Raw genomic sequence first — 12,014 nt, forward strand, 5'->3', positions numbered from 1 at the left:
ACACTAGATCGCGTGTTCACACAGGCATATTTAAAGGCCTTTAAATATGTGTGTGAGTGTGTGTGTGTGTGTGTGTGTGTGTGTGTGTGTGTGTGTGCGCGTGTGTGTGTGTATATACCTATCGTTTTTTCTCCATAAGGTAAGTCTTTCCGCTCTCGGGATTGGAATGACTCCTTACCCTCTCCCTTAAAACCCACATCCTTTAGTCTTTCCCTCTCCATCCCTCTTTACTGAAGAAGCAACCGTTGGTTGCGAAAGCTAGAAATTGTGTGTGTGTGTGTGTGTGTGTGTGTGTGTGTGTGTGTGTGTGTGTGTGTGTGTGTGCGCGCGCTATTTTATTGCGCCTGTCTACCGGCACTTTCCCGCTTGGTAAGTCTTGGAATCTTTGTTTTAATATATTTTTCCCATGTGGAAGTTTATATAGAATATTCCCTGCCCCCCCCCCCCCCCCCCCCCCCCCCCAAGGGAACTGGAAATTGTTCATCTCCCTCAAGATGAGCAAAGAACTAATTCTCTCTTGTAATATAATTAAAATATGTGAATCCATTCTACAGTCTACAATTTAAGTTACATCTATATGTGCAGTGTTGAATATAAATTAGTATGAATTTGAAATACACTCTTGTAGTTCTCTCTCTCTCCCCCCCCCCCCCCTCTCTCTCTCTCCCCCCCTCCCCCTCCCTCCCCCCCTCCCTCCCTCCCTCCCTCCTCCTCTACCAAGCAAGGTAGTGCAGTGGTTAGCACACTGCATTCACATTTGGGAGGATGATGGTTCAAACCCACATCCGGCCACCCTGATGTAGATTTTTCGTGATTTCCCTAAATTGCTTCCCGCAAATATGGGGATAGTTCCTTCGAAAGGGCATGGCCAATGTCCATCCCCACCCTTCCTAATCTGATGGGACCGAGGACATCGCTATTTGGTCCCTTTCCCCAAATCAACCTCCCCCCTCCTTGCCACCGAACATTCAACACTTTTTTTTCCTTTACAAATAACCCATGAATGTGAAATACAGTGTTACTGCTTGCACTTCTCTAAATATAGCTCCCTCACAAATAATTGGAATTGTAAACATCAGTAGTGCTTATTAGTTGTTCGGTGTATAGTATTTGTGTAGTTGCTTCTCATTGATACCTGTTTAAAGTTTTACTGGGCTACTGCATTCTGTTCTTATCGCAAATTTTTAACAATGTTGCAGTTAATGGTGGTGTGTGAAGAAAGAATCGGAAGGCTCGCCAGAGAGACTCTGCTACGGGTGCACCCAGATTCCATTAAATGGAGCAGTGGTATGCTGTGTTTATTATGCTTCATCAGGGATTCAACATGCAGTCCACTTGGAAGAGAACACAATCACAGAATGTCTGCAAGGGAACATGTAAGAGTGTTGCATTATGGGAGCCGTCACTTGCTTAAAATGGAACATTCACCACTTTATGTATTTTTGAATCATACTTTCATGATATTTGGCAGTCATGTTCATGAAGTTATAAGGAAAAGTGTTAAAGCGAACTTTTAAAAATTAGTTTTAGTAGAGCGAACTCTACTCGGAGTACGTGAATTGCAGGATTAGCTGCCGAACTTCATTTGATTCTCAGATTATGCTTTGGCTCACATCTGTTTGTTGGTTTACCAACTTTCATAGTGCAGTGAACTTCTCTGGTGGAATGTGCTGGACAGCTTGGTTTAGGTTGCAGTTTATTTTTAATGAACATGACTATGGGTGAGCCAGGTATACATTCACAGCATTAATTTCATATTGTAAAAACTTTGCTTTATTTTTATGATTTCTTAGGCTTACAGTTAAATGTTGGTCATTAAATTCATCTTAAAACAAAAGTATATTGTGTGTATATATATATATAAATATAAAGAAAGAATTTTTATATATGCTTTTATGTGGTAAAGTTTATACTGAAATTTGTGACTGCTTATGGAGACAACTTCAGCTGTATCTTTATTTTTAATATGTAAAAAATCTTATTTTAATTAAACTTCTGGAGAACACATGCAACTGATTGTACATAGATCATAGAGCCATTGTTCCCATAAATTCATTTTTGACGTAAATGTTAAAATTCTTACAAAATTATAGATGCTTATAAAAACTGTGTGTCAACAAAAAACTGTTTTTGCATTTAAATGTTAACAGTAAATAGAAATAATTTTAATTTCTTTACTATAATGTTAATAAAATACAGTAATGTACCTTATTGAACGTTAAAGCTAATACATATATTTTGAAACTGCCCAACCTTCTGGAAAATGCGAAATTGATTGTGGAGACAAGCAGTCCAAATTTTATTTCCTTTTCTCAGTTAATATTAGCTTATTTACTATAATCCTTCCAGTTTCAAGATTACAAATGGGATTCTACGTGTATAGTGCCTTTTCTCATTCCTCCCTCCATATTCATCACAGGTTGAATAATTGGTTTTTATTTCTTATATCCTAAAATACTGGACATCTGTGTGCACACTGATGGTTGGTAGCATGTTTATTTTCCTTGTGCAAGTGCAGTGTAGTACTGATGTTAAAATTAGGAACGGGGTACAGGCGAAGCCCCACAGACAATGAATGCAGGTTTTAAGAGACTGGCATTATTGTGCGTCTGTCAAATACTTGTTTCTATATTTCATTCAGTAATATGTATAGAGTTACATAGTGAAAGAAGCTTTACAAGCTAGTTATATTAACTAATCTTGTAAAAATTCATACTTTTTGATCAGAGTTCCTATTCCACACTCTGCCAGAGGTTTATTAATAACTCAAAAATGAGGAAATTGAGGAATGTTTAGCAGTAGTACAACATTTCTGGATGAAAATGTTCCAAAGCTACTACACTTGCACAAGCGAAAACATTAAGTACTTTTATCATCCGTTTTTCTCTAGATGATGTCTAAAGGTTTTATACAAATTGTGAAGACAGTTGAAAGAGGAGGAGAGAGAAATGTATAGTAAATTGACAGGGGCTATGCTGCACTATTAATTGCTGGAGTAATGGATACTTAATGGCATTGGTGCTTTTTGTTGAACTGGGTGTAAAAGAAGTTGCATTGGGTGCTGGCTGGGGATGTACTGAACAGGTAATAGCCTAGTGCCAGATACAGTGTAGACTCGTTGTCCACTTGTCTGCAGTATGCTGGGCATGACATTCGTACCTTAGTCTTTTTATAATCAGTTCCCGTATAACTGTCTAATTTTAGATTTGGAATCTTGTGTGTCACCGTGTGGATATGTGGAAAAACGGTCATCTCAAACAAAATGTTTCATTTTTTATTTGTATTGTTACTTAGCTTTGCTGGAATAAATGAAGTATGTGAATGTGTGAGTGGTTCAGAATAAATTTGCAGTTATTACTTTATTAGTTCATGATTGTGCACCATGGCAGGCACATTTTTTACACTCAAAAATGAGGTCTTGATTGACAAACTCTTACTGAAACTTTTGAGCTCTAATCCGACTGAATGTTGTTTATACTTGAGAATATTATAATCACTGCATTCCTGCTTTTAATCCAGCCAGGAGAAGAAAGTTTCACACATAGTAAAGCAGCATTGCATATTTTGAAGGATACTGTAGCTTCTTTTTTGAACTTTTCCCTACATCTTTATGTATTTGTCAACAACACGACAGAACTAAACTTTTTGGCACAGGCTCAACACAGCGCACTCTCTCTCTCGCTCGCTCGTACTGTTGGCCACTAGAGGTGTGTCTTTCCTCAGTTTCCAGTTGGCCCTCGCCAGTTTCCTCTTGAGCCACAGTTTCCACCCTCAAAGTAGGCTTTCGGCTCAGATTTGGAAGTTTGTATGTAAGGAAACTAGAAACTACACTTGATTAAAAACAAGAAGTTATGTATATGTATTGTTGGAAGAATGTTATATTCTGCTTTCAAGTAAAATATATATATATATATATATTGATATGTATAAATGAATAAATGCCACATTTTCTACTTTGGTGTATTATTATCATTATTATCACCACCACCACCACCACCACCACCACCACCCCATTAAAAGGACTAAAACTGTATGTTCTAGAGCTAAGGGGTTCAGGTTAGGAGATAAAATATATATCAGATATTACCACCAAGCTTTAAGACATATTTTGACATTGTTTATTTTTTCTAAGGAATACGGTTTACGAAAAAACTTAATTTGGGGGGGGGGGGGGGGGGGGGGGGGTGTTAACAAGCATGGCAAGTATATGATCAGAGGTGAATTATTGAAAAAACATGGGAGGAGGCAGTGGCCAAATTGTTTAACATATACATGAAGGGGTGCTATTTCATCCAAGCTGTTTGCAATAATAGTTAGGAAATTATATGAGAAGTGAATGAAAGTGGAAAAGATAGCAACTCTTAGTGAGGGACCACATTTGATATATTCAATTAATGTAAAAGACCTGGCAGAACTGGAAGCAGTGTTGCAATCAAGGGAGCTATCTCTCAACGAGTTAGAGAGTGAGCTAGTACTTCCTCCTTACAATATGACATCACTATATTTTACATTTTATTTTGACACAATCATTCACTTTTAACTTCTGAACATCTTTTTATCATTATATATGTTGTAGATCTGAAATCCTTGTTAAAGTTAAATTTTACCATGGCAAAAGATGAACCCTGTTAAACACCACAGTGAAAAGCCAAAAAAATCTATGTTGATGGTATGTGACGATGCTTTCTAGAGTGCTCCACTATAAGTTGGGGATTTGGGAGTAGGTTGGTGTAGAGAGGGCAGGGTTTCACGTCTGGTGTTTGTATACTAGGTGACGAAAGAAATAGGCAATGGCGTGAGGCAAGTTTCCATTCTCCTTTTAGTGGAGACATCTTGGATACTATAAAGCTCTTGTTAGTTACTTTTCAAATGTAAGGAAACAACATTAACAGAAAAGGAGGTCTGAAGTAGACAAGTTGTGGGCTTTAGTGCTGAATAAAGCAGAACCATCTTCTGCTGTACAAGCTCTGTAACACGCTTTGGCGCAAATCCACAATCCACAATACTCAGTAGTGGTCAGACGGTATGACAACCCGACCACTGCACGGTTACTGATAAACAGTTAAGCAGCTTTGTTAGCAAAAAAAAAAAGTTTGTTTCAAAATTAACTTATGAACACTTATAGCCTCTGAAGATTTCTCCCACTATAGGCGATGAAATGTTAAGTATGGAAATGTACCTTTGAATTCAGTCTAATGTGTGTAAAACCAGTTTTGCCAAGGATACAAAACAGTGATTGTTAGTATACCAGAGCTTAATTCATACCTTTGAGCTCTGTATCCAGTGAAATTGAAATAAAAGCCAATTGAAAAATAGATCTTTTGTATCCCGCCTGGAAGGCAGCATGTGGATCTGCTCCAGTAAACTGAAGGGTAGGCCAAATGTAGGAAATGAGTAGAAGCAGGAAAAGGTAAAACACATCTTTACTAGTGTAAAACATATGCAAACATATTACGTAACTTTAGGTGATGAGCACGTAGGTGCGACGTCATATATCTGTCATAACTGATGCAAAGTCTCAATAGCAAACTAAGCTGAAGCGATGTTTCCTGGCTGCCTACTGATGAAATGGGCAGAATCTGTAGCGGAGCTCGTAAACCTGCACAGCGGCTGTTAAAGGGAGCTATCGTCGGTGTTGGTCGTAGTGCCAACTTGAGTACTTGCACATATGCTGTGGCATTGTGGCTATTGTTACCACAAGATCCAATAGTGCTCTATGGAAACTAAACAGTTTCTTGTCAAAAGTCTTATGGTACTCTTGTTAAGTTTTAAACGAAAAGTATTAAACTCCTTTGGACCAGTGTGGCCTTCAGACAGCTGGAGAAGAAAGGAAAAATAACTTTATGAAATAATACAATGGTGTACCTCAGATGAGAAAATTAACATGAGAAGGCTTTAGTGGGCAATACGGGCTTACGTGCTTCGACATTACACCAAAGCTGTGATGAGGAGACCCTGACATATGCATCTTTGTGGCAGACATTTTGAGTGATACGAGGCAAAATTCTATAAACATGCGCAGCAGTGAATAAAAGATAATACATTGCTGATAGCAGCCATTGGAGATGAACTGAGAAGCTAGTATTTTATCCTTAGGGTTGTCAATAGTGAGAAGTAATTAATTAATTAATTAATTAATTAATTTTTACCCAAGTGCTTTAGTGAAAAATTTTCCTCATCTTGTATACTGAGAAAAACTACAATCATATTGATGAGTGGTTAAGACCTAACCAGACAGTAATACGAAAGAGCCATAGTTTTATATGTCAATTTTAACGGAGGTGCAAAAGGTTTAGAAGCTCAAACTATGAAAACACTGCTGTCATTCATCATATATATGTATATTTAATAGAGGGATACATTCCATGTGGGAAAAATATATCTAAAAACAAAGGTTCTGTAACTTACCAAACAAAAGCGTTGGTACGTTGATAGAAACAATAACACACACAAACATACACACACAATTCAAGCTTTCGCAGCCAATGGTTGCTTCATCAGGAAAGAGGGAAGGAGAGGGAAAGACGAAAGGATGTGGATTTGAAGGGGGAGGGTAAGGAGTCATTCCAATCCCAGGAGAGTGTGCATGCCCCCCCCCCCCCCCCCCCCCCCACACACACACACACACACACACACACACACACACACACACACACACTCACTCTCTCTCTCTCTCTCTCTCTCTCTCTCTCTCTCTCTCTCTCTCTCTCTCTCTTCCATCCGCACATATACAGACACAAGCAGACATGTGTAAAGGCAAAGAATTTGGGCAGAGATATCAGTCTGGGCGGAAGTACAGAGGCAAAGATGTTGAATGGCAGGTGAGGTATGAGTGGCGGCAACTTGAAATTAGCGGAGGTTGAGGCCTGGTGGGTATCGGGAAGAGAGGATATATTGAAGGGCAACTTCCCATCTCTGGAGTTCTGATAGGTTAATGTTAGTGGGAAGTATCCAGATAACCCGGACGGTGTAACACTGTGCCAAGATGTGCTGGCCATGCACCAAGGCATGTTTAGCCACAGGGTGATCCTCATTACCAACAAACAGTCTGCCTGTGTCCATTCATGCGAATGGACAGTTTGTTGCTGGTCATACCCACGTAGAAAGCTTCACAGTGTAGGCAGGTCAGTTGGTAAATCATGTGCGTGCTTTCACACGTGGCTCTGCCTTTGATCGTGTACACCTTCCAGGTTACAGGACTGAAGTAGGTGGTGGTGGGAGGGTGCATGGGACAGGTTTTACACCGGTGGCGGTTACAAGGGTAGGAGCCAGAGGGTAGGGAATGTGGTTTAGGGATTTCATAGGGATGAACCAAGAGGTTACGAAGGTTAGGTGGACGGCGGAAAGACACTCTTGGTGGAGTGGGGAGGATTTCATGAAGGATGGATCTCATTTCAGGGCAGGATTTGAGGAAGTCGTATCCCTGCTGGAGAGCCACATTCAGAGTCTGATCCAGTCCTGGAGAATATCCTGTCACAAGTGGACCACTTTTGTGGTTCTTCTGTAGGAGGTTCTGGGTTTGAGGGGATGAGGAAGTGGCTCTGGTTATTTGCTTCTGTACCAGGTCGGGAGGGTAGCTGCGTGCTGCGAAAGCTGTTTTCAGGTTGTTGGTGTATTGGTTCAGGTATTCAGGACTGGAGCAGATTCGTTTGCCACGAAGACCTAGGCTGTAGGGAAGGGACCTTTCGATATGGAATGTGTGGCAGCTGTCATAATGGAGGTACTGTTGCTTGTTGGTGGGTTTGATGTGGACGGATGTGTGAAGTTGGCCATTTTACAGATGGAGGTCAACGTGAAGGAAAGTGGCATGGGATTTGGAGTAGGACCAGGTGAATCTGATGGAAGCAAAGGAGTTGAGGTTGGAGAGGAAATTCTGGAGTTTTTCTTCACTGTGTGTCCAGATCATGAAGATGACATCAATAAATCTGTACCAAACTTTGGGTTGGCAGGCCTGGGTAACCAAGAAGGCTTCCTCTAAGCCACCCATAAATAGGTTGGCATACGAGGGAGCCATCCTGGTACCCATGGCTGTTCCCTTTAATTGTCGGTATGCCTGGCCTTCGAAAGTGAAGAAGTTGTGGGTCAGGATGAAACTGGCTAAGGTATGAGGAAAGAGGTTTTAGGTAGGGTGGCAGGTGATCGGCATGAAAGGAGGCCCTGAACGTGCAGAATATTTGTGTATAAGGAAGTGGCATCAATGGTTACAAGGATGGTTTCCGAGGGTAACAGATTGGGTAAGGATTCCAGGCGTTCGAGAAAGTGGTTAGTGTCTTTGATGAAGGACGGGAGACTGCATGTAATGGGTTGAAGGTGTTGATCTACGTAGGCCGAAATACGTTCTGTGGGGGCTTGGTAATCAGCTACAATGGGGCGGCCAGGATAATTGGGTTTGTGAATTTTAGGAAGTAGGTAGAAGGTAGGGGTGTGGGGTGAGGAGGTTGATGGAGTCAGGTGAAAGGTTTTGTAGGGGGCCTAAGGTTCTGAGGATTCCTTGAAGCTCCACCTGGACATCAGGAATGGGATTACCTTGGCAAACTTTGCATGCAGTGTTGTCTGAAAGCTGATGCAGTCCCTCAGCCACATACTCCCGATGATCGAGTACCACGGTCGTGGAACCCTTGTCCGCCGGAAGAATGACGATGGATCGGTAAGTCTTCAGATCACTGATAGCCTAGGCTTCAGCAGTGGTGATGTTGGGAGTGGGATTAAGGTTTTTTAAGAAGGATTGAGAGGCAAGGCTGTAAGTGATAAATTCCTGGAAGGTTTGGAGAGGGTGATTTTGAGGAAGAGGAGGTTGGTCCCACTTTGACGGAGGATGGAACTGTTCCAGGCAGGATTCAATTTGGATAGTGTCTTGGGGAGTTGGATCACTAGGAGTAGGACTAGGATTATTTTTCTTTGTGGCATAGTGTTATTTCCAGCAGAGAGTACGAGTGTAGGACAGTAAATCTTTGACGAGGGCTGTTTGGTTGAATCTAGAAGTAGGGCTGAAGGTGTGGCCTTTGGATAGGACAGAGGTTTTGGATTGGGAGAGAGGTTTGGAGGAAAGGTTGACTACTGAATTAGGGTGTTGTGGTTCCAGATTGTGTTGAGTTCCAGATTGTGTTGATTAGAATTTTGAGGTTTTGGGGGGAGTGGAGCTGGAAGTGGGAGATTGAGTAGATGGGAGAGACTGGGTCTGTGTGCAATGAGAGGAGGTTGAGGTTTGCTGGAAAGGCTGTGGAGGGGTGAGTGAGTTGCTTTTCCAGAGATTGCCCCCGCTCGTACCTCACCTGTCATTCAACAACATTTTTGCATCTGTACTTCCGCCTCGACTGACATCTGTGCCCAAATTCTTTGCCTTTACATATGTCTGATTGTGTGTGTATATGTGTGGATGGATATGTGTGTGTGCGTGAGTGTATACCTGTCCTTTTTTCCCCCTAAGGTAAGTCTTTTCGTTCCCGGGATTGGAATGACTTGTTACCCTCTCCCTTAAAACCCACATCCTTTCGTCTTTCCCTCTTTCCTGATGAAGCAACCGTTGGTTGTGAAAGCTTGAACTGTGTGTGTGTGTGTGTGTGTGTGTGTGTGTGTGTGTGTGTGTGTGTGTGTTTGTTTGTTTGTGTGTCTATCAACATGCCAACGCTTTCATTTTGTAAGTTACATCATCTTTGTTTTTAGATATATTTTTCCCAAGTGGAATGTTTCCCTCTATATATATGATTCATAGTTTGTCCCACATCTGTGCTGAGAAGGAACCATTAACTTCAAAATAATAGTTACTGATGTAGCAATATTTTTGCATTACGGCAAAATTAGAAACTTTTAATGAAATGGGCTAACTAATTTACAAAATCTGCTGTAATTCTGGAAAGTAGGGTTTATACTGCATTATTTGATACAATTTGGCTTCATAAGAATCTTGGTATTTTGGAAATTGTTCCTCACTACATATATTCATTCACATCTTTTGAAGAAAAAGACATATTGGAAACAACAAAATGTGCAAAACACAAATAAAATATTAAGACCAAAAACAGACTTTTTGTGCCACAAAGGAGCTGTATACATAGGTATATGTGTATTGAACAACCTATTATACCATATTAAATATCTTATTGATGATGTGATGAAGTTTGCGGCTGAATCAAAAAAATTTGGGAAACTCCCTTGAAAACCACTGTCACTGAAATAAATGAATTAAGATACTTTATTGTCATTGACACTGTAATACAGTAATATTTCATAGGGTGAAGTCAGTTTAACATATACTTAAGTAAAATGTACTAGCATCAATAGTCAGATCTTATTTAGGATAATCCCTATTTCAGTTTTTAATTGGAATATGTGTGGTGTGATTCAGCCCCCTAACCCCACTCCTCCCCCAACACCAAAGTCGTAACTCTCAAACAAATGGGATCTTTCTTATTACTCGAGTGTGTGTTCTAATCTTTCAGAAAAGTTCCTTAAATAAGGTGAGAAATAGCTAAGATTCAGTTATTGGGATAAAGATGCGTAGAGTAACTGGACGCGAGTTGGGATGGAAGTCATTAAAGCAAAGACCTCTTTTTGTTGTGGCGAGATCTATTTATGAAATTTCAGTCACCAACTTTCTCTTCCGAATGTGAAAATATTTTGTTGAGCCCAACCTAAATAGGTAGGAATGATCATCTAAATAAAATACGAGAAATCAGAGCTCGAACAGAAAGGTTTAGGTGTTCGTTTTTCCCATGCACTGTTCGGGAGTGGAATGGTGGAGAGATAGTATGATTGTGGTTTGATGAACCCTCTGCCAAGCACTTAAATGTGAATTGCAGAGGAGTCGTGTAGATGTAGATGTAGGCCTTGTTGGTAGCTGAGTCCTTGTTTTTTCCCCAAGGAATAGGTGCTTATTTATTTCTTATAGTGTTGCCAGAATGGAATTAAATGTTTTATCTTTGTAAAATGACACACTGAATCTCATTCATAAGCAATTGTTAGATATAGCGTGGCTGGAAAGTATTCAGCTGTTTACCTCCATAACAATGTGGTGCAGTGGAAGATTTGATTTTGACAAAAACCAAATATTATTGCTGCTGCTGCTGCTGCTGCTGCTGCTGCTACTACTACTATTATGTAGACAATACATTTCTCACGTGAGTGCTTGCTCTGATTCATGAGTTAGTGTTTTTTACCTCTGGAGTGGGTAGTCCCAATTATGAAATGGTGCAACAGTCATATGCTTAGGATAACAGGGTCATGTGCACCAGCTCCCCCAAAGGGTCTGTTATCCCATTTAAAAAAATGACCTCCTGCAATTATTAAATGTTGATTAAAATTTCAAGATAAGCTACATGATAAAATGAACCCAACTTTTAATCACCATGTGTCATGTTGTGGACGTACAGGAGGCAACTACAGAAGGGGGCTGGATTTAGTTAATGCTGAAGACCTGAATCAAGTGCTAGGTGGTGGGAGAAATAGAAATAAGACTACCTTTTTAGTTTTCTACAATATCCCTCGCTTTGTATTGAACCATTATGTTAATAGTACACAAAGGAAGGGGCACACATCATGAGAAATAGAGGCAGTTGTGGTATCACCCTATCTATCTCCAAAAGATGAAGAAAAACTGTCCAACATAATGCAAAATAAATGGGCAAAAATAGTTTCGTGCTGTAGTCTGAAGATATGCTGTAAAAGAAAAGGCCCTCACTTTCCATAAAGGTACTTCAGAGTATTGAACATTCTCATTGTGATCAGGTCAACCCAACTAAATTTATGGAGAAATCTAGAACAGATACACAATTGTGATGAAATTTCATTTTCACGTCATCCCTCTAGAACTAGAGGTATTGTAAGTGGCATAAAAAATAAACATAAGGCTAGTGGTAGTTCTGTGCGAGAAAACAGTCCAGTCTTTTTTTGTTTGTTAGCTGATGGTTTGTGTTTTTAAAGGAAGGGGTGTAATAGGAAACTGAATCAAGTAATGTTTCCTTGCTGGTTGTTTCATGAAGTGCAAATTTTATCTGGAGCAGTCAATACTGAATATT

At 40.2% G+C, this 12,014-nt stretch overlaps 1 protein-coding gene across 12 annotated transcripts in view; it reads left to right on the forward strand.

Annotated features, from left to right (window-relative positions):
* The window catches only part of LOC126291677 (spectrin beta chain), a 462,415-nt gene extending 458,462 nt beyond the window's left edge, over positions 1-3,953 (forward strand). For all 12 annotated transcript variants that reach the window (XM_049985267.1, XM_049985262.1, XM_049985266.1 and 9 more), the window contains one exon: positions 1,200-3,953. In XM_049985267.1, the coding sequence (XP_049841224.1) occupies positions 1,200-1,203 (4 nt within the window). In that variant the 3' untranslated portion in view covers positions 1,204-3,953. The remainder of the gene's footprint in view (positions 1-1,199) is intronic.
* The last annotated feature ends 8,061 nt before the right edge of the window (positions 3,954-12,014 follow it).

The sequence above is a fragment of the Schistocerca gregaria genome, chromosome 9 (assembly GCF_023897955.1).
Source record: "Schistocerca gregaria isolate iqSchGreg1 chromosome 9, iqSchGreg1.2, whole genome shotgun sequence".
Lineage (NCBI taxonomy): Eukaryota > Metazoa > Arthropoda > Insecta > Orthoptera > Acrididae > Schistocerca > Schistocerca gregaria.